At 38.6% G+C, this 24177-nt stretch overlaps 1 protein-coding gene across 2 annotated transcripts in view; it reads right to left on the reverse strand.

Annotated features, from left to right (window-relative positions):
* Positions 1 to 23742, reverse strand: part of FAM81A (family with sequence similarity 81 member A) — a 133756-nt gene extending 110014 nt beyond the window's left edge. For both annotated transcript variants that reach the window (XR_011968282.1, XM_072615597.1), the window contains exons 1-3: positions 23461 to 23742; positions 2685 to 2752; positions 1723 to 1996 (exon numbers count right to left, since the gene is read on the reverse strand). Coding sequence is in view for 1 of the 2 variants with exons in the window: in XM_072615597.1 (XP_072471698.1) it covers positions 1723 to 1996; positions 2685 to 2731 (321 nt within the window). In the remaining variant the exon portion in view is untranslated. The remainder of the gene's footprint in view (positions 1 to 1722; positions 1997 to 2684; positions 2753 to 23460) is intronic.
* Between the last annotated feature and the right edge of the window lie 435 nt (positions 23743 to 24177).

Genomic DNA, 24177 nt, shown 5'->3' on the forward strand with positions numbered 1-24177 from the left:
AAGCTGCAAAATAATATTTATGATAAAGGATTAAGAAAAGTCATACTACTTAATCTGATGAAAGGAAAGCTGATAAATGGCTCAATATATGTGAAGTTCTTATAAAGAAACTATTTGGCTTTTCTCCATGGACAAAAATAAAAAAGGAAGCTGATTTAAGAGATAAAAGGGAAATTTGGATTATCCATGAATATCACTGACAGTGACAAATATTACAGGCAGCATGGAACACTGAAAACAGCCCTGGATCTCGATCTGCCTTTCAAATTTTGTCCTGGCAATTTCCGATGTGACCCTTGAAAACTCATTTTCCTTCTCCAGGCTTCAATTCCTTCATCCGTAAAATGAAAAGATGACCCCAAAGGTCCCTTATAAGCTTTAAATATATGACTCTATTTTCAAATATAATCATGAATACAAGGGTAGCTGTGAAAACTGCTTTCCTGGAAATTGTTAGAAAATAACTGAATATAGAAATAAAATAGAAAATAGAAAAATATTTATGTGGGATAGTTTAGGTACAGTATTGCCTATAAAATCTCTTGAAATTCCCTCTAGCTCTACAATTTAATAATTACACTAATAATAAATAGTCAGTTTTTAATATGTGACATTTTAAAGTGCCTACTATGTGTAAAGCACTGAAATAAAGGCTCCCTTCCTCAAATAGCATACAATGTACTGGAAAATATTTGTATGCAAACAGCTAAAATGCAAACTAGAGTATAACAAAAGCACTATGACAGTTTTCTAAAAGGAAAATAATTTCCAACTGAAGAAAGAAAAATCATTTCCTAACCAAAAGAATTAGAGAAGGGTCTTGAAGGATGAATAAGATTTCAACAGGTGGAAATTGGAGATAGGCAGAAGATGGCTGAGGTACAGGCATGATATTAGGAAAACACAGGACGTATTCATAGAATAGTGAGTGGTCCAATTTGACTGAAACACAGAGTATGTAAAAGAGTAGAGTGTAAGACAGGGATGGAGAAGCTGAGGCCTCAGTGTCACATGTGGCCCTCTAGGTCCTCAAGTGGGGCCCTTCAACTGGATCCAAACTTCACAGAACAAATCTCCTTGATAAAAAAAATTTGTTCCGTAAAACTTGGACTCAGTCAAAAGGTTACACCCGAGACCTTGAAGGCCACGTGTGGCCTCAAGGCCACAGATTCCCTACCTCTGGTGTAAGGTAAGCCTTCAAAGGCTGACACCAGCTTGTGGAAGACTCTAATTGTCAGGCAGAGGAGCTTGAACTTTATCTGATATGTAACAGAGAAGCATAAAAGAGTTTTGAGCAATGGAGTTGCTTAAATACTCAAAGCAAGATGTAATGAGGACCAGGGACAGAGTGATGGTTTTCTATTTTTCTATAGTTCTATTATTTTCTAACAATTTCCAGGAAAGCAGTTTTCACAGCTACCTTTGTATTCAGGATTATATTTGAAAATAGTCATATATTTAAAGCTATAAGGGACCTTCAGGGTCATCTTTTCATTTTACGGATGAAGGAACTGAAGCCTGGAGAAGGAAAATGAGTTTTCAAGTAGGAATGGAAAGGAGGCAATGGATACATAAGAGTGGGGAAACAAGGGACTTGGCAAGTGAATGGAAACAAGAGGTAAGGGAGAAAAAGAAGTAAAAAATGACATGTAGCCTTCAGGGATAGAGAACTTCAATACCAACAACAGAGCATAACCTCTTAACTTCAAAAAAAAATCTTACCTCAATATCACGATTAAGTTGTTTCACTATTGCCGTGATATTTCTGATGTGCTCTTCTAAGAACAGTCTAGCCAATCGATCACCTCCACCTTTATTTTGCATTTTCTGCAAACTGTTAACAATGTCATCTTTTATACGAAAAGCATGTTCCACAAGTGCTGCAGTTGTTTTCTCATGGCACAGAATTCTGTCTTCCAGTTGGTCCACTAGGCTTGCAGATGAATACGGAGCCACACTCAAAGACTGGCTATGTCGTGGCATGGTTCTAACTCGCCTACAAAAGGTAATAATTTCATGTGGATTGCTAACAAAAGAAAAAAACTTGAGTTTGATTCTATATGTTCCACAATGCAAATGTAAGCACGTAAGCATTATGCATAAAAGGGGAATGGGGCATTCCTCCTGATTATTTTTCCCCAAGATTAGGGAACAGCTAGCATACTAACTGAATGGTAGAGCAAGAGGCAAGCAAACATATTAATATCTAGTCAGACATAATCCTCTAACCTTTGGGGCACACAGAGCTACGAGGACTAGGCAGGAAAATCTTCCATCCTACCCTGTCCCTCAGTACTTACAGACTTTACCTTCTCAGTGAGGATTCAACTGTCTCCCCAGTAGGCTGGGTGGGTCAAAAAATTAGGCAGAATTTCCAAGAGCCGAAACCTATGGCTACTGACTCTTCTCTCTATTCTTCTAAAAGTACAAAAAAAGTACAAAAGTTCCCTCTCCAGCCCCAGGGAAAACAGCTCACTATCTTGTGATATTGTACCCTACAGGGTATAAGTCTGGAGGAGAGTGAACAATAATTCTCTTGCTCTTCAACAAAGTCATTCACGGTTAAACTGTCATAGGTTAAACACTCATATCACAGAAGTATGCAGGATTAGCACAGAAGAAAAGTGGTATTTGCATTAAAAAGATTAAGCTTCTGAAATATATATATTTCTCATATATTATACCTTTCTTCGGTGACAAGAGAAGGAAGTACAGTGCTGCGTTGTGCCATTTTCTTTTCAATAATTCACATCTGTAGAAAAATATGCATGAAATTATTTAACAGTTTACATATGGTACCAAAAATAACTTCACGAATCCATAATAATGGAAACTATAAAAATATGTCCTAAATTTTCACTCTTTTATTTTTAAGGAATTTGGGATTTAAATATGAAATAAATAACAAAAGATCAATATTAAGAGGAAACTTAAGATAAAACCAAAACATTTCTTAACACATACTAGGCTGATCAAAAAGCTTTTACCTAACAAAGTTTGAGGATAAAGAGTTTTCCTTTATTATCAATATGTCTGCAAACAGTAAATTTGCTAATTAAACTTAGAAAATTATGAGTCTTTATTAAAAATTAAATAAAATAATCAGTTATCATTGTAGTATGATTCTGTAGTTGCCATTACTGGCCAACATTCATATTAATGCTGTACTCTTATTAATAGCTCATAGAATTTAGATCTGGAAGACTCTTCAAAGATCATCTAGTCCAGAAGTTCCCAAATTTATTAGGTCTACTGCTTCCTTTAAAAAAAAAATATTACTCAGCGCCACCCTGGAAATCTACTTTAACTTTTTTTAAATTTGTGTCATTTCAAAAAAATATATATTTAAATGACATCTTAAATTTAATAATTTATTGTAAATTTGCAGGTTTTTTTCTACATTGAAATTGTGATGTCATAGTATTGGGTCATGCAACCACATAGTTTCATATCATAAATAATTCATTACATGCACATATTCCTGCAATAAATTCTGGACTTTCTGATAATGCACAAGTTCACCTACCAACACTTGCTTGTTAAGACCTATTGGTGAACTTGACCACTGATTGGTTATAACTTGCATTTTGTCTGTTTATTTGGAAAACAGTATAATTGCTATGACTTTAATTTTGCTACACAACAGATGAAATATGCAAAAATGATTTTTCAAAATTTTCTTCTTTCCTTCTGCTTCCACCACTCCCTTATTTTTATTCAACCCCCTCAATTGTACCCTAGGCTACTACCATCCCATTCCACCACCTCCCATCATTCCAGGACACCATCCCCTCTCTGAGGGCGGTATCGCCCACTTTAGGAACCTATGATTAGTCCAACTCCACCCATCAAATGAAGAAAGTGAGGATCAAAATGGTGAAGTATTCCGGATAAGTCTATACAGAGAGTAAATGGACAGGATCAGAAAATGAATCCAGGTCCTTCTTGAAGAATTTCATCCTTCAAAAGGTGAAAGAAAAAGGGAAAATTTTACTTTGGATCTGATTTTCACTAAGAGGTAGAAACGGGTTTTTAGGGAGAAAAATGATGGGAATCCTAGAGAGAAATGACCACTCTCTTTTAGAATTTGTGACAAGTAAGAAGAAATTCAGACATAGTAAAACATACACTATAGATTTTAGAAAGCAGATATCAAAAGGGTCAGAGGAAAGAAAGGTACAAGCCCATGAACTAAAATAGAAGTCAGTTTAGGGGGAAGGAGAGATGTTCAAGAACAAAATTCTGAAATACAAAAAGGAACAATTCCAGTGAGGAGGAAAAATATGATTTGTGTGAAAAGACTGATATAGACACTCAATGAGTACACCATAGACATAAGCAAAAATCATACAGAAGTTACAAGGCCAGATAACAAGAGGAGCATGGTCTAGTCTTGCAAAATGTCTCAGGAATGCAAAAGTTTGGAATGAGTTGAGACTGCAGAAGGAAGCCAAGGACAACAGAAAAGGGTTGTTTGGTTTGGTTTTTGGGGGGAGCAAGGGAAAGGTTAAGCTATTTTGAGTGAAAGAAGAACACCAAAGATGGGATGAGATGTCTGTCTGGAGCAGATAGAGCTATGATAACTGACAACAAAGAAAAAGCAAAACTACTCCACTCCTATTTTCTTTCTGCTTCCCCTGACAAGGAGAATAACTTTTGCTATGGGAATGACAGAATGACAAATAAGCAACTAATACCCAGAGAAGTAAAAAAAATAGCAGGAGGGCACCAGACTGCCTTGGATAAATGAATGAGAATGAATGAAAAAGCTTTTATTAAGTGTTTACTATGTGCCAAGTACAGTGCTAAGCACAAGGGATTAAAAAAAGAGATGATAGTCCTTGTTCTCAAAGAGTCTTCACATTCTAATTGAGGAAGAAGATATATATAAGGGAAGATAATGAAAAGAGGATGTAACGACTAGCAGGTCCTAAGGAGGAGCTTGCAGGAAGGAGTAAAAGCTCCAAGAGTCCCTGAGTTTGGAAGATGCCTCAAAGTATCTTCCTTCCATCACTGGGAACTAGAGAGTGGACCTATGGGGCAAGGCAGAACAGGGATTCTGCATGTCTTCAGAGAAGGTCAAGTAAGGGAAAGGCAAGAATATTAGAGGTGGGAAATGCAGCAGGGAAGGAAAAAGGCAATCTCAATTCCAGTTTAAACCCTCTAAGCAATCTCATTGGATCCAGAGAATCCTGCAGAGCAGAAAGGAGAAAGGGTTCCCACTTGACACCAGCTACAGGAATGAATTCATGTCACCTGACCCAAATGAACAACATGGTTGGGCACTGATATATCTAGCAGTTAAGTTTGCTGGCCACTGTCAATATTAGAAAGATCGTGGAAAACAGGAAAAGTACTACAAGATAAGACAAAGGGAAAAAGTCCCAGTTTTCAAAAACAAAAAAAGGTAAGAAAATAGGGTCTATAAACAATAGGCCTGTGAGCTTGACTTCAATTCTATAAAAATTCCAAGAATGAATCATTATAGAGATGACTGGTGAACATCTAGTAAGAGAAGCAGTGATTACAAAGTCAGCATGGTTTTATCAAAAACAGGACATGCTAAACTGATTTCATTTCCTTTTTTGTTGGAAATACTAAAGAAAAGAGTCAGCTTGGTGAAGTAGGCAGAAAGCTGACCTTGGAGCCCAAGAAGACCTGGGTCAAGTCCTGACCCTAATACATACTTGATGTGTGACCCAAGACAAAGTTACTCAACCTCCCTAGACAACTATAAGTAAATCAAAAAGTAGGTGCCAACAACTCTGATAGAGGGAGTTTCCTCATTTTCAATCAATCAATCAAAATTTATTAAGCACCTACTATGTGCCCAGTGTTATGGATTGCTATGTCAATGAAATCACAGGTCCATCCCCCACCTCTAATCTCCCAAGTAATAGATAAGGAGAATGATGACAAGATAGAGGGATTTGGATTAAATTCTAATATAAATAGACATATTCGGAACCGGTTGGATGGTTGCATTCAAAGAATAGCTGCTAATGGTTCAGTGTTAACATGGCAGGTCTCTAATACACAAACCCCCAGGAATTTATACTTGCCTCTATGCTAGTTAATTTTTTTTTTCAACAGTTTGGATAAGGGCATAGAAAGCATGGTCATCAAATTCATAGATGACCCAGAGCTGAGAAGTATAGATCACAGAATCAGGATCCAAAAGGTTCTTGAAACATTAAAACACTGGATTGACTCTAATAAAATGAAATTCAATTGGGATAAATGTAAAATCCTACTTTACAAAAAATCACTTATACAAGTACATGGGAAGGATGGCAATAATCCCACTGTACCCTTGCCTCAGCAGATCTTATCTGATATACAGTGTTCAGGTGGGAAATTACAGTTTAAGAAGGGCACTAGAAAGGCAACCAGGATGGTGAGGAGCCTTAAATCCATTTCGTATAAAAATAAGTTGAAATAAATTAATTAATTAAAAAAATAATAATAACAAGTTGAAAGAAATGGGCCTAATTAGCCTAAAGAAGACTTAGCTGTTTTAATCAAGAAAAAGAAAAATATATGAAAGGCTGTCATGTGGAAAGGAATTAGAATGATTCTGTTTGGCCCCAAAAGGCAGAATTAAAAGCAATGAGTAGGAACGGTAAGAGTCCAGTTTAGATCTGGTGTCAAGAAAAACTTTCAACAATTAAAGCTGTACAAAACTGAAATGGGCTACATCAAGAAGTATTGGCTTCCCTGTCCTCTGAAGTATTCAAACAAAGGCTGTATATTGGAATGGCAACTAGCTGGTCCCTTCTCAAAGTCTGTGATTCTGTGATTCTGTAACTCAAAGCAAGTAATCTTTTCATTATACCACACCATCTCACCAATTACTTGGATTGTATTTTGGTTATAATAAATATTTCATAATCTCAACAAACAAAAAAGAGAATCATATCAAAAACTTTTAGTTTTCATTTACTAAATGAATTAGTGTGATAATTTCTTAAATGGTTTTCTAGTTAGATATTTAATTTGCTTTCATTTAACTTACAGATTTATTTTTACTAATTTAAATATTTCATTTTTTCCAATTATACCTAAAAACAATTTTAATATTCATTTTTTTAATTTTGAATTCCAAATTACCTCCCTCCCCTCTCCCCCTTATTGAGAAGGCTAGCAATTTTATATAGGTTAAATATGTGCAGCCATGCAAAACGTTTCCATATGAATCATGTTGTCAAAGAAAACACAAAAATAAAGTTTAAAAAGTATACTTCAATCTGCATTCAGATTCCATCAGTTTTTTATCTGAAGGTGGATAGCATTTTTCATCATAAGTCCTTACAAATTATCTTGGATCACTGTATTGCTGAGAATAACGAAATCATTCACCATTGCTCATCATACAGCATTGCTGTTAATGTATATACAACGTTCTCATTTCACTTTACACTGATTCATGTAAATCTTTCCCAAGTTTTCCGAAAGTATCTTGCTCACTATTTCTTACAGCACAAAAGTATTTTCACACAATCATATATCACAACTTATTCAGTCATTCCCCAATTGATAAGCATCCCCTCAATTTCCAATCCTTTGCCACCACAAAAAGACCTGCTATAAATATTTTTGCAGATGGGTCCTTTTCCTTTTTTTAATCTCTTTGGAATACAGACATAGTAGTAGCCTAGCTGGGTCAAAAAGCATGCATAGTTTTACAGCTGTTGGGCATAATTAACTTACAGATTTTTAAAATATTTTGTAAAAACCTTGGTTTTGGCATCATTCTCCACCATATCTCAGAGAGATATATTTCAATATGTTCTTGGTAAATATGTTTTATTGAAGAATTAATAAAAATAAAATGTCTAAAGATTTTTTCGGTTATTAAAGTCAACAATAATTTATGACACTTAAAGAATATGATAGCAGATCAGTAGAAAAATTTCAGCATGAACAATATAACATGAAATTGTTCATTCATTGTTGGAAAAGATAGACACATTCTTACGCTATTGGTGAAACTGGTTGTAAATTGGTCCAGCAATCCCAGAAAAGGGGGATATATATGTATATATAGCTATATACGTAACACTTTTACAGATAGGCTAATACAAGATCATCTAAGGAGTGAACGATCACCAACAGTTGGGGGTGATGGTCAGAAAAATATTACCACAAGAAGTAGCACCTGAGGTAAACACAGGAGAAAAACAAGGATTCTAAGTAGCCTAAAGAGAAGAGAGTAGATTCTAGGGTCAGAGAATGGCAAAGGCATGGGGCAGGAGACAGAATGCTGACTTTGGGAGACAAGAAGAAGGCCAATTTGTCTAGAATAAAGTGTGTAATGGGTGAAAATATGAAATAAGTCTAGGAATGTATGATGGTACCAGGTTGTGGAGGACTTTAAATGGTGAGTGAGAAGTTGGTAATTCATCTTAGGGGCAAGAGGAAGACATTAATAATTCCTGAGCAGGGGTGGTACATGATTAGGCCAATGCTTTAGGAAAATTATTATTGTAGCTATGTGGATTGTTTAGTAAAAAAGAGAAACTGGAAGTTACTGAAAAGTTATTAGGCTGTTCATTCCTTTGGAGTTAGCGAACCCACTACTGGGTGTACATCCTAGGGAAATCAAAGATAGAAAGGTTCCATCTGTACCAAAATATTCACAGCAGCATTATTTATCATATATAAAAGCTGGAAGCAAATTGTGTGCTCAATGACTGAGAAACGGTTGAGCAAACTGTGTTATAAAAGCAGAATAACTAGAATTTTTTCCACTGGGGCAAAAATAGTTGAGGAGGCAGACACAGAAGTGTTGAGAATAAGAAGGGAATAGGGGGCAGAGGACAGTTTGACTGCTGGTGCAGTCACGACTTAAGACAGGACATTATGTCTTCCCACCCCAATCATCCTCCTCTAAACTGAAATTCTGCTCTATTTCCCTGGGTCTTCGCTCAGCCCCAAGGAAAACCAGACGGATGATATACCATGAGGTAAAAGGAGGGTAGTCTCTGGACTTCTGCAAGGAGGAAGCTATCTCCCCTAGCAAGATGGAACAATGTATTGAAGCACAGGCTGCCCTGTCCTAATTATGATTCTATATATGAATGCAGAGGTAGCATAGTGCTGGCCTTGATGCATAACAATTAATATATAGGAGAGTGCCAGACTTAAAGTCAGGAAGACACCTCAAGTCCTGCCTCTGATGCCCACTGTATCTGTGACCCTGAGCAAGTCACTAGAAAGCTCTCTTAAGACTATGAGATGCTGAGGAGAAGTTGACCAGCATTGGTAGAGGGTCTATGTCTGTCTGTCTGTCTGTATTTCCTCATCTAGGAGCTCCCCGTATCAAGTGAAATCAGAAGTTCAGTTCCTATTCCTAGCCAATATGAATATAGAGACATTTCTGGACAAAAGGAACAAAAATATAAAGAATGAAAGAATCATGGGAAGATCTACATGAACTGATGCAAAACAAATAAGACAGAACCAAAAGAATAATATATACAATGACTGTGATCATGCAAATTAAGATAAAACTAAAAGACTTTAATTCAGGCCATCCAATGTTGGTTCCAGGTGGCTGAGGTTAAAACACACTATCTACTTTCCTTTCTATTAACATCAGAAAATCGCTCTTCTGTCAAGGACAAACATTAGTACTAAATGGCTTGCTTAGCTTTTTTATAAAAAGGTTATGGAAGTTTTGATGTGGCAAAAAAGAAGAAATTATGTCCATAAAAATATTTTAATATACATCATACAGTGCTTATGGAACTCTAATGTTAATCTATCTCCTAGAACAAAGAATAAACAGTAACAAAAGTTCAAGATATTTAAAATTAAATTAGTCAGTTACAGCTGAATAATAAAGCATGTGTTTCTATTATTTTGTGGCTAAAGAATAACAAGGGAGCTGAACCTAAGACAGGATATCATAAATAATGGCATAACAAGTGTTTTTGATTGTTCTTACTCTCCCTCTTCCCTTAACTGTGTGTCTTCTTCATTCCGGGATCCTTCCTTAGCATAAGGGCTGGCTCATACCACAAAGATAATCGGACATGGCATATAATACAGGGTCTGTAACTTATGGTATTCTTGCCAAAAGTAGCACAGAAGATGATCTTGGATGGTAGATCTGGAGGCTCCATCAAGGCTGTAGCTCCATACTGAAACATGGATTCCTTTGTTTGACTAGGTTGCCCAGAATAAAGCAAGATATTTGTGCTCAACAAAACAGGGACCCCTGAGAACAATCCACTAATGTATGCAGGGCCATGCTAATACTGGCAGATGTTTGCAGTTGCAAGATTAGACATGTATAAGGACCACAATGAAGGAATGCTGTAGTTGATAACTGCAGGAAATCAGGTAGATAATGGCTAATTAGTCTTGGGTAAAACAGAGTAGGATAATAGGCTCTCAGGTGAAAAAATGGAAGAGATATACCAGTTCCTGGATGGGCCATGGTGGGGACAGTCTATGAACAGTCAACCTCTTTCCATTAAGAATCTTTAAACATTTGTTGGAATTATAAAATATAATTTTCCTAGAGCAGGGGGCTGAATATGAACATGAGAGGCAAGACCCAACAGTTCATTTCTGGTCAAGAGGATGAACAGGAAGCCCACCTTCATATAAACTCTGAGCAATTCAGCAGTTAGTCTGTTCCCCATGATGGCAATAAAATGTTCTCACACAATGATGCAAAGCATCAGGCTAACCAAAACCACCTTTTTGCAAACTTTCTCTTCTAGAGAAACAATGGTCCCATGGTAGGATTTCAAAGTTTTAATTACTTTTCTTCAAATAGGTTAATCATAATGTAATCATAAATATGAAGTATGGTCAACAAAGTAACATTAAAGAATTAAATGAGATAATATTTGTGAAGCACTTAATACAGTAGATGGCACACTGTAAGTGCCTAAAACATGCTTGTTCTCTCCCCTCCCTTTAAAGAAAATAGACTGAATATATGCGATAATCCATCCAGTACCATTTTAAGTGTGGAGCTTTTAAAATTAAGAAATGATGACAAGATAAACTCAAACAAAATTTTAACAATTTGATTTTGAAATTGGTTTCAAAGCAGCTGTAGTTTTTCTGTAGGTATTATTCTTTTAGTCAAATTAATTGTAAATTGAAAAATAATTTGCAGATTTAAAAATCATGAAAGTTTATCTTTTCAACCTACAAATATACATGAAAAAAAGAAATACTGGACTAAAAGCATAAAGTAGTAAAATAAAATATACACAGGTTACTTTCTTGGTGAACAGATATCTTCTCTCATCCTTTCAGATGAGGAAGACCTATGCTTACCATCAGGGAAAGACATAAAAGTCAAGGCTTCTGTATCCCAAACATCCAAAATAAATATTCAGTGGTCTCAGGCCATGGAAGAGCTCAAAAAGGATTTTGAAAATCAAGTAAAAGAGGTGGAGGAAAAATTGGGAAGAGAAATGAGAGAGATGCAAGAAAATCATGAAAAATGAGTCAACAGCTTGCTGAAGGAGACCCAAAAAAAATGCTGAAGAAAATAACACCTTTAAAAATAGGCTAAACAATTGGCAAGAGAGGTTCAAAAAGCCAGTGAGGAGAAGAAGGCTTTAAAAAGCAGAATTAGTCAAATAGAAAAGGAGGTTCAAAAGCTCACTGAAGAAAATAGTTCTTTAAAAGTTAGAATGGAACAGATGGAGGCTAATGACTTGATGAGAAACCAAGAAATCACAAAACAAAACCAAAAGAATGAAAAAAATGGAAGATAATGTGAAATATCTCATTGGGAAAATAACTGACCTGGAAAATAGATCCAGGAGAGACAATTTAAAAATTATGGGACTACCTGAAAGCCATGACTAAAAAAAGAGTCTAGATATCATCTTTCATGAAATTATCAAGGAAAACTGCCCTGATATTCTAGAACCAGGGGGCAAAATAAATATTGAAACAATCCACCAATCACCTCCTGAAAGAGATCCAAAAAGAGAAACTCCTAGGAACATTGTAGCCAAATTCCAGAGTTACCAGGTCAAGGAGAAAAGATTGCAGACAGCTAGAAAGAAACAATTCAAGTATTGTGGAAATACAATCAGGATAACAGAAGATCTAGAAGCTTCTACATTAAGGGATCAAAGGGCATGGAATAAGATATTCCAGAAGTCAAAGGAACTGAGACTAAAATCAAGAATCACCTACCCAGCAAAACTGAGTATAATACTTCAGGGGAAAAAATGGTCTTTCAATGAAATCGAGGACTTTCAAGCATTCTTGATGAAAAGACCAGAGCTGAAAAGAAAATTTGACTCTCAAACACAAGAATCAAGAGAAGCATGAAAAGGTAAACAGCAAAGAGAAATCATAAGGGACTTATTAAAGTTGAACTCTTTACATTCCTACATGGAAAGACAATATTTGTAACTCTTGAAACTTCTTTCAGTATCTGGGTAGTTAGTGGGATTACACACACACACACACACACACACACACACACACACACACAGAGAACACAGGGTGAGTTGAATAGGATGGGATCATATCTAAAAAAATGAAATTAAGGGGTGAGAGAGGAATATATTGGGAGGAGAAAGGGAGAAATGAAATGGGGCAAATTATTTCTCATAAAAGAGGTAAAAAAAAGACTTTTCAATGGAGGGAAAAAGGGGGGAGATGAGAGAAAACATGAAGCTTACTCTTATCACATTTGACTCAAGGAAGGAATAAAATGCACACTCATTTTGGTATGAAAACCTATCTTACAATACAGGAAAGTGGGGGAAAAGGGATAAGCAAGGTGGAGGGATGATGGAAGGGAGGTCAATGGGAGGAGGGAATAATTAGAAGTCAACATTCTTAGGGAGGGACAAAGTTAAAAGAGAGAACAGAAGAAATGGGGGGCAGGATAGGATGGAGGGAAATATAGTTAGTCTTACACAACATGACTATTATGGAAGTCATTTGCAAAACTACTCATATATGACCTATATTGAATTGCCTGCCTTCCCAGTGGGGATGGATGGGGAGGGAGAAACTCAAAGTTTTAGGAGCAACTGTTGAGTATTGTTCTTGCATACAACTAGGAAATAAGAAATACAGGTAATGGGGTATAGAAATTTAGCTTGCCCTGCAGTACAAAAGAGAAGATGGGTATAAGGGAAGGGAGGGATGTTAGAAGGGAGGGCAGAGTTTACTGAGAAAATAGGTCATTTACCTTGAACTGCCACTTCTCCCCCTACCCTACCTCTCAAAATTCTTTAACATCATTCTGTCCTCCTTTATTCTAGTCTCTAAGAAAATATAAGACTCATCCCTTTACCCTTGATTTCATCTCCCACTGCCTCCAGCAGACTGCCCCCACAATCACCCCTACTCTCTCACTAATCTTCAAACTCTCCCTCTCTACTCATTCCTCCCTTGCCACCCACTAAGATGCCCAGGTCTCCCTTATCCTTAAAAAAATCCGTTTGGCCCTACAATCCATTCAAGCTACAGTTGTCTTTCTTCTCCCTTTCACAACCAAACTCCCAGGGGAAAAAATTGTCTACATACATTGCCTCTACTTCCTCTAATCTCACTCCTAACTCTTTACAGTATGGTTTCTGACATCATCACTCACCTGAAACTGCTCTCTCCCAAGATACCGATGATTTCTTTCTCAATTCTCATCCTTCTTGATCTCTCAGCAGTATTTGACACCATTGACAACCTTCTGTTCATGGATACCCTCCTCTTTGGGCTTTTATGACACTTCTCTCTCTTGGTTCCACCTTTTATCTACCTGGCTGATCTGGGTCTCCTTTCCAGAATTATAATCTGTGTTCCACATCTTAACAATAGATATATTCTCAAGGTTCTATACTAAGTACTTTCTCTCTCTCTCTCTCTCTCTCTCTCTCTCTCTCTCTCTCTCTCTCTCTCTCATTTAATTAGCTTCTATGGATTCAATTACCATCTCTATGAAGAAGATTTCTAGATCTATATATCCAGTCCTACTCTATGCTGAGCTCCAGTCTCATATCACTATTGGATATTTTCAAACTGAACATGTGCAAAACAGAACTCATTATTTTTCCCAAACCCACTCTTCTTCCAAATGTCCTTATTTCTATCAAGGGAACCACCATTCTGCCAGGCTCCCAGGTTTGCAACTTAAGATTTATCCTTTACTTTCCACTAACCTTCACTTTCTCCCATATCCATACAGTTGCCAAATTTTGGTCATTCTACCTCCACACCTACATTAGTTTTGGCCTTATCACCTTCTTATCTGACCTTTTAAAACAATTTTCGATTTGGTTTTCTCATTTCGAATCCTTCTCTTCTCTAGTTCACATGCCACACAGCTAGCAAAGGGATATTCCTCAAGAACAAGTCTGATCACATCACCTTGCTCAAGAAGCTTGAGTGGGTCTGTCACTTGGAGAATTCCATACACACTCCTCTGTCTGGCATTTAAAGCTCTTTACCATCTGACTCCAGTCTATCTTTCTAGATTAGTACACATTCTTCCCTTTCACACACTCTAAAGTCTAGTCAAACTGGCCTGGTTGCCGTTTCTTAAACTCACACAATATTCCATCCCAAGTCCTTGCCTTTGCAAAGGCTACCCCCATGCCTGTACTATACTCCCTTCTCTTTATCTCTTCTGATGAAAATCTCATCCCTACTTTCCCTCAAATCTCAACCCAGGCTACCTCTTCCTTGAAGCCTTTCCTGCTCCTTCCCCCCAAACCTAATTACTCTTACCTCACCTCCAAAAATTACCTCGTTTTTCTTTTGCTATCTACTGATGTGAGCACAAGTGGAGACCATTTCATTTTTGTTATTTTGTTTTCAGCACAGCGCCTGGCACAAAGCAAGCCGAGTAATCAACTGAGGAATGATCTGGAATTTGAGAACCTGCGTTCAAGTTTAGATTCTGCCATTTACCACCTCCATGATTGGAACAAGTCATTTCATGATCTTGTAAGAAGGTGGGGCAGATGGGCTGGGAGATCAGGAAAGCAATAAACTGTCAATAAACCTCTCTCCAACTCTAAGGAACTGACAAGCAGCATGGAAGAGGGAGAGACCAGGCCTAGGCACGGATCTTCTTCAGTTGGATATTACCTAAACCAGTTGTACAGTTAGTTGACTGTGACAGAGACTCTTTGTTGCAGATTATGGAAACTGTGACAAATCTGATTAATCTATCTATGCCTGTGTTCCACTATATTGTGCATGTACTGGGACAAGTCTCCTGCAAACAGGTCTGCTGCAAGCTGCTGAAGGTTTTTGGCACAGAGTAAAATAAAGGGGTGGAAAATGATGACTGTGTATATAGAGACAAAAGTCACAAATAGCATATTCTGTGCAACAGTAAACAAAGGCATAGCTGGCTCCAGAAAAGACTAAGGCTGTACAAAAATGCTTGCTCCTCCACAATTGGTAAAGTACCAGATATGCCACTGGTGATACCTTTTGAGGTCATCCCTCTTTTCTCCATGACAAAGCCAGAAATCACGGGACACACAGAGGCCATCTAATTTGACTCCTTATCTGAAACATGAATCCCCCTCTGTGACCACCCTACTTGAGGAATGTTTACCCCCTCTTGAAGACCCTCTGTGACAGCGAGTCCATCAAGTTATGAGGTAACTCATTCTATTTTTGGACATCTCTAATAGTTGGAAAATTATTTTTATTAAGCTGAAATCTACCTCTCTGCTTTCTACTCAGTGGTCTTAGTTTTGCCTACTGGGGCAAGCAAAATAAGTCTAAGCCCTCTCCTTCCTAACCACACTCCAAGCATCTGAAGATAATGATCTTGCTTTAAATCTTGTCTCTTCCAATATAAACATCTCCAACTGATTTCATATGGCATGGTTTCAAGGTTTCTCATTATCCCGGTCACCTTCTTCTGGATGTGTTCCAGTTCATCAACGTTCTTTATAACATGGAGCACCCAGAATGAAACACAATAATTTCAAATGTAGCCTGACCATACTTATATAAATGCAAGCTAAGAGTACATCAGCTTTTTTTAACTTTCAGATATCACTGTTGTCTCATACTGAGCTCACAGTTCACCAAAACCCCTAGGTCAACTCTTAAATTAACTGCAGTTGATTTCATCCTATATTTATGCAAAAGATTAAAATGTCTTTTGTCTTGACATCCCAAATAGACTATAATCAGATCCCTGAGGCAGAAATATCTTTATATATCTTTAATCTTCCATGGTGCTTAACTGTGCTTTACATATAAATGCACAATAAATATTTGTTGATTTGATTTTTGAGTCTTTAAATCTATAGTTTCAAATGTTTCCTTCCTTTTCTTTGAGTGATATTTACTTTGCCAAAAGACATTTTAGCATTTTAACATTCCACCTGCAAGTTTGGCACACTACTCCAGCTGGCCCTTCAGTAGAAAACGAAAGTCTGAATGTTACTTTTAGGGCAAGTTGCATTTTTTAAAAAATAATAACAATGCAGCAACTATATTTGGCAGCTTTCCTTTCTAACATTTGAAAAAAAATTTCTCAAACATTAAGGAATCCACCAAATACAACAGCAAAAATAGAAAAATATTGTCCAAAAACTAATGTGTACATCCTAAGAGCAGTAGACATGGGGGAGCAAACATTCTTCTACATCAATCTTTCCTATAAAAAACTATGCCTTTGTTTATTGTTGCACAGGGTACACTATTTGTGACTTGTCTTTATGTTAAACTATGTCACAGAAAAACTCATCTGTTAGTTTACTCATCTTTAAAGTGAGGGGGTCGGACTAAATGATCCCTAAGATCTCTTTCAACTCCAAAAAGCCTTTAATTTTTATGGCAGTGAATATCTTATATCTGAAGTAACCAGATGGGTTTGGTAAATTGATTTTATAACAATTAGGTAGAGAGCCTGAGAAGGATCATGAACTCTTCTCTACATAATTAAAAAAAGAAAAGAAAACTGAAATCAACAAAAAACAAGCTTAAGGCACTAGGAGTGTCTGAATAACATCTTCCCAGTTAAACAATTTTAAGAATCCCATAATGTGAAAGCAACCCCCCACACATTCTCTCCCACATAAACACATTTTTTTTTAGAAGCTACACTAAGCAACAGAGCAGGCTCTCCCATTTAAGTTGTCTAACTACCTTATTCAGAAAATAATCTCCAACCAAAGTATTCCTTGACAAAACAGAGTTGACCACTATATAACATGAAAAAAAAAACATTTTGAAAGATGCTGAAAGTTTTTCTTAGCAATTTTTCACCAAGACCTGATTATATGATGTAACAATTTCTGCTAAGTAAAAAATGAATCTGCCCCTTTTTTCATAACATTTTATTTGCATTTGCTTTATTTTTTTATATATTCAAAGGTAACAAGAAATGTTAGTTTAAACAATTTAGATCACAAGTAAATGTTTTTTTAAAAAAAAAAAATCAAGAACTCTCTGATCCAGGGAAGGGAAGAAATCAAAGGAAAGAGAAGGAAATCAACTGCTGGCCACATACAAACAACAGCAAATTATTTTAGTTTAGCCATTTGATGTGTAGAGGAAAAAGATTAGAGAGAAAAATAAATTCAACTCATTTTAGATTAAAAACACAAAATGGACATAAAACTTTATTTAATACACATGATAATTTGGAAGAAAAGAGAAGAAAGTAAGATATACAAAGAGGTAAAGAAAAAAATTAAGAAAGTGGAGAGAGGAAGGACAGGAAAGATGAGTAAGGGAAAGGTGAGAGTCAGTCAGACTGAGAAGAAGGAAAGACAGAAAGAGATTCAATAGGCTGTGAGGTGAATGTGTTAACTGGAATTAAACTGTTCTTGTCACACCAGCTATTTTTAAAAATTCCTACAGTGGTTTTTTACTCCGTTGTCAGGCACTCTAGATTTTTGTTTTGGGGAAATTTTTTTCACTAGCTATTATAGAGGACATGTTAAAAAAAAGAAAAAGTAAAAAGACACTCATATTTATAAAATGAAAGTAAGTTTTCTAATTATCTTAAACTCAGTTCTTCAAAGTGAGAGCACAATTTTGTTAAAATCACATCAATATTTTGGTTCAGTCTTCCTAAACTAAGAACATTAACATGCTTGTGTGTAGATGAGTTCTCAAAGACTGAAAATGGAGCTTTGGCAAGTCCATCAATAAACAAGTACCCACTTTACTGTGAGTCAGGCACTGTTCGACCTTCATTAGACCCAAATAAAAAAGTGAAACAGTCTTCGACCTCGGGAAGCTTATAGTTTACTAAGTTGAAAAGGCACTAGGTACAGCACAATATGGAGTTCTATGTTTTCATACAGAAATCAGGCTAGCTAAATTCAGAGTGTTCATCAACTCTTTATTCTAGAGGGCTGGTCACCAGGTAATTAATTAATTTTAGCTACAACTAACAGAACCCAATTACTAATGCATGAGCAAGTTATCATCTAGTAGACTGGTGAATTAGTAGCCACATGGATAAAATCCTTGAAGCACCTAATGATAAATATTTTGTCCAGCACAGGATAGTTCCAGGAGTGGAAAGGTATTGTTTCTCCTTACTTTTTCAAAGTAAGAGAGATGGGCATATTTTGTAAACAGTGAGGAAAGAACCAATGGAGAGTCTGGAGGTTATAAAGAAAGGAAATAACTGACAATGCATTAGATGTCACGGGAGTGGTTACAATCAAGGGCATTTACAGAGAATTTAGCCTTAAAAATGCTAAAGGAAAACCCTTTTCTCTATGGGGGGTAAATAAGAGAAGCTGAGTGACAATACAGAGAAATTTTGAAGTGATGAAGAGCTCAGAGGAATTTGGCTCTCCATACACACAGGGAAGATGAAATGATTAGATGTCAATTGCCCATATTTCAACAGGTGTCTGAGCTGATCCTCTTGTTTAAAAGTATGCATATCTGGAACCACTTTACAGATGGAAAGTGAGCTGGACCCAGAGTTGAAAAAGAAGAAAGGAGGCTGGATTGTTTTGGATAAATTGCAAAGCACTTTTGTTGACACCAAACTTTCCATAACAGTAAAGGTCTACTCAGGGGTGGGGAACCTTTGACCTTGCTGCCATACATATATGGCCCTCTATGTCCTCAAGTGCAGCCCTTTGACTGAATCCAAACTTCACAGAACAAATCCCCTTAATAAAAGGATTTGTTCTGTAAAACTTGAACTCAGTCAAAAGGCCACACCCAAGGACCTAGAAGGTCACATTGTGGCCTCAAGATCACAGGTTCCCCACCCCTGGTGTATCTTCAATACAAACATTTTGCCAATATATGGCAACAAGACCTCTCAAAAACTGAAAATGAGCACCACACAGAGAGTAATGGTGTGGCAGGCATAAGCATATGGACACTGAAGAACAGGATGCTCATTTCCCACCAGCTGCTCAGCTTGATTTCAAATCTAGTAACATCAGGCTTTGCTCAGGATAAACTCATCACCTGAAATGTCATCTTCATGCAAATTGACTCAGCTTTTAATACTCAACACCTTCTCAACACCCTCAGTCATCTCTACTTTAAAACTAAGGGGCTAAGCAGTAAATTCCTCCCAAAGCCTCCCGTTGGAGAGCTCAGAACTTCTAGCCAGCTCTTCATTTCCCAACAGCTGCCCTGCTTGGTTTCCACTGCATGAACATGATGTCCCAGCTGCACCCCTCCCCCTTTTCAGTTTTCTTTTATGTATTATCTCCCCCCATTTCCAGTTGTCCTGATCTCTATCTGGCCACTGGACCCAGATGGCTCTGGAAGAGAGAGTGAAGCTGCTGACTTTTCACAGCCCTCCCTCACTTAAATCCAAGTCAATTGCAAGTCATGTCATCACCTCCCTGATGTCATGATCCTCTTCGAGAATGAAGGACAAACCACACAACAACACACAACCACAACACACACACCACAATCTTCTCCCATTATGTTGTAAGTTCCTTAGCATTATCTTTTTCTTATTTGTATTCCCAGCTTAGCACAATATGTGGCACAGAGTAGGGACTTAATTGTTTATTGACTATTGGCTAAAGATATCATCGAGGGATTGCATGACAGAAAGAGAAGACATCATATGGCAAATAGATGGCTAAAGTGTTACACTGGTTAGCCTCATTCTATGAGGAGGAATGAGGAAGATCTCCAGCACATTAAGTGAACACCCTATCTCAAACTTTCAGGAGGACTTGATTGGGTTTTGATAATGCATTGTTGGAGGGAACTCCTGAATTAATTAGATTACAGATCTATTTGGGAGTCTCAGTAAAGAAAGAGGCAAGTTTAAAGGTGTGAAAAAGGCAAGAAGCAGATTGGAGGGGGAAAGGGGGAGTATAAAAAAAGTCTCTGTTACAAGTGAACAAGAGGTAAATAAAAGGATAAGCATCAGTAGTAACTGTCTCACTTGAAGTTGGATAGTAGCATGAATTTGTAGGGGACCTAGTCAGCCATTATTTTTAACTATAAAGTAAGGCTTGACAGTACCTGTTTAAGAGTTGAGAAATCAAATAGAGAGAATTCAGGACTGGCATTTGGCTTGGAGTACTGGCAGAAGGTCAAGGAAGTAAAGGATTCTAGGATGTTAGACAGGACTGCATCAGAATGGCAACTCTCCCTTCTACAGGACAAATGAAGTCAGCTGCAGACTGACAGACTGGAAAAATAGTGATGGACTGGGTCCATTACTGACCAAATGGAACGGTCAAAGGTAACAAAAAAAGCTAAAAGCAATTTCAGCTCCATGAAGAAGTGGGACATGAAGGGTAAAACAGATTAGAGTCAGAAAGGAGAAGACAGGTGAGGTTAGAGGTAGACCAGTTCTGAGGATCAAGACGAAGTCTTCGAGGTGTGATCAACCTGGTTGAAGCAAAATAGTAGTGGAAACCATAGGAGCTATAGAACTTTGAAGTCAGGTGTCAAATGGCTAATTAACCTAGATGCTAAGTAAGAATAACGGTAAGAGAAAAGGTAGAGAGGAAAAGCTGAAGTCGCAAAAGGTAGGTAGAAGGGTAGCATAGAAATTGATCATATCACCTTTTCTAGTCCTTCAGGAAGTTGACTTTTGACTTCAAAAGATGCTTTTGGGGGGAGAAAGGAAAGCTAAGGCAAAACTGGGAGGGGAATTCATCCTTGTGGGACATTCCCTCTACTGAGTCAGTGATACAACTCATAGTCTCAGAAAATTGCCCTGAGGAAGCCAGGTGGCTCAGCAGATGGAGCACTGGGCAGGAGTCAGGAAGACCTGAGTTCAAATATGACCTCAGACAATTACTAGCTGTATTACCCTGGGCAAGTCACTTAACCCCTGTTTGTCTTGATCCACTGGAAATAGCAATGCACTCCAGCATCTTTGCCAAGAAAAATCCATGGGCACTACAGTCCACAGGAGTCATGAAGAATCAGATACAACTGAACAACAACTGAGAGTGAGTTGTCCCACATCACAGTCAGGCAGAACTTGAACCCATGTCTCTCAAACTCCAAGGCTCAGACTCTTAGTCACTAGGCAACACAGTCCCTCTCTTGGCAATAGTTACAGTGACAAATATTTTGTTTCCAAGCTGACACACTTCTAGATTTTTTTTTTTTTATGTTTGCTTAGAGGGCATTTCCCAGGGGCTAGGAGAATGCTCTGCCCCACACCCCAGTCCCACATTTATATAAATATATATGGGCTAAAATGAACATCACTGGTAAGAAGGTAAGAGGGTGATGGTAATTCACACTTACAGAGCTCTTAAATCCACCCATTACAAAGCTGTGAGGTAGGTAAGAATTCTTCCCAACTTACAAAATAATTAACAGAAGCTCAGCAAGGTCACGCAACTAGAACCCAGTTCTTCATATGTTCTTTCCACCACACAATACTGCCTTGAAACAGAAATCATAAAAGATAAACCTAAGAATTTTATGAGGAAGTGAGGATGGGCAGAACCACCTCTTTTGACTATGTTAAGATGAGTTTATTATGGGTTAATTATGTCCACATGAGCTCTGTAAGTTTTTCATAGTATTAGCTTGCTGAGTCTAATTCCCATGCCTTCTCCCTCCTCTCTCTCTCTCTCTCCCTCCTGTACCCTCTTCCCTTGACTTTTGTCTCTGCCCTGGCAGCAGCTGATTTGCTATATCCTAGGTGTGGCTCTAATTACAAAACACACCCTTTTACAGATAGTTAAATCCGAATTTAAAATCTAAAACCTGAATTTTTTAAACTAAATTGTATCTGTGCACCTGTTCCTGAAAACTGTTAAAACTGAATCTACCTTTGTCAAGCCTAGCACAGTTTCAGTTTATTCATGTTAAATCATTAACATCACCATACACAGACTAAGCTAAATGCAAAAAGAAAAAAAAAAAACAACCTCATACATATTGAAAAAAAATGACTCACATCATTCCCAGTCTCACCTACTATTGGGTTTTGATTGTACCTGTGAAAAATGCAAAGTTACCTTCAGGTCTTAACACTCCTGAAAACCAAGAACTCAAGAGGTTCCCAGTTCTGATGATTTAAACAGCTAAATAGATAGCTCAAAAAAGTGGACAACGTCAAAGTGACTGCTCTCACAATGCTCTTTGATAAAAAGTATTGGCATTTCTCTGGACTCCTGATTCACTCCACAAAAACAAGTGAGAAGTAATTAACCCTTCTGCCTCCAATCTGTTTTTCCAAGTGAGAAAAGTAATTAACCCTTCTCTCTCCAATCTCTTTTTCCCTTCAGAATAACATGCTTTCTTTTAACTCCCATACATTAACAAAATTTTTAAAAGGATATTTGATGGAGTTAGAATAATAGCGACTGAGTTATGCATCACTTCAAGGTTTTCAAAGTGCCGTCTGATCCAGAACAACCTTGTGAAGTAAGGGCTAATTATTTTTATAGATGAGGAAATTGAAACCTGAGAGAGGAGACTTTACAGATAACCTAGTACATTTTGTAGGTGAGGAAACTGAGGGCTAGAAAATTATCTGAGACATCAGCTAGACCAGCCTCATCCTTTTGCATACCAGGAAACTGAGGCCCAGCAAAAATGAGGGGGTTGGCGTCAAAGGTACATACCAAACCTAAATCTTTGTTGTTCCGTCCTATAGTATAAGCGAAATAAATAGTCCCAAGTCACACAATGTTTGTAGTGGTAAGGGTCAAACTGGAATCCAGGTCTCTATAATAACTCAAAGAGCTTTAGGGGGTGGAAAGCAACATTATGTCAGCATGCAACACTCCCAAGTCCCAGGGCAATGTCAGCTGTCTCAGGGTGCAACTTCTGCCCCTCCGTCCCTCACGCGCTCTCCCTGGCAGCAGCCTGCAGCCCCTCCGTCGGGCCAGCGGCTGCCCCAAGGTCACGGTCACAGAGGGGGCGCTCCAGCGGCACCCGACCTCTCACCCCCAGACGTCCCCCCTCCTCCCGGGGACTACGAAGCCGCCGCCGTCTCAGCAGCAGCCTCCCTTCCTTCCTTCCCCCTCGCCCCCCGGGGTGGGTCCCGGCGGGAGCAGCACTCACCGGCACTGGGGGCGGGCGGGATGCGGCTACCCATTTCCTCCAGCCTCCCTGCTGGGCGGCGGCGGCCGAACCGAGGCGGACCAGGAGCGGAGCACGCGCCCCTCGCCGCCGACACCCCGCTCCCCGCCGCACCCCTCCCTCCCCTGCAGCGGGAAGCGCCTGCCAATCGGCCGGCGTCTAGCTGCCTCAGAGCCAGCGCGTGCCAGCCCCCCCACCAGGGGGTCGCTGCTAGGCGCCTCGAGACCCGCCCCGGACCCACGGCGCGCGCCGGAGCCAAGCGGTTTCCGGGAGCCCGTTGCCTGGACGCGGTTGCTTGGCAGCCCGAAGTGGAGGCTTTCCCCGCCAACCCCAGCCCCTGGCAGGTTGCGCCGCCCCTCCTCCCTCCCGTTCCCACACCGAAAATAGCCTCCCCTAGTCGTCGCTACCGTTTCCCACCGAGCTCCCTGTGGCTGACGGGGCGGGGATTTCTCCTGTTGCAAAATCAATCCCAGGGGTGGAGCGGGCCGAGTCGTAGGGAAGGATGCGGCGCGGCGTGGCCCGGAAAAATAATCGTTATTGCCCTTTGAAAAGCAACTCCGACAACAGCCACCCACAGCGGGGGAGACAGGACGGCTAGGACTGAGCCCATAGCTCTGACCGTCCGATTAGTAAGCGCTGGTGGCGCCTCACCTGGGCAAGGTGAATGAATCCTTACTGGAGGAGGCGCAAAGTGAAGCT

The sequence above is a fragment of the Notamacropus eugenii genome, chromosome 1 (assembly GCF_028372415.1).
Source record: "Notamacropus eugenii isolate mMacEug1 chromosome 1, mMacEug1.pri_v2, whole genome shotgun sequence".
NCBI lineage: Eukaryota > Metazoa > Chordata > Mammalia > Diprotodontia > Macropodidae > Notamacropus > Notamacropus eugenii.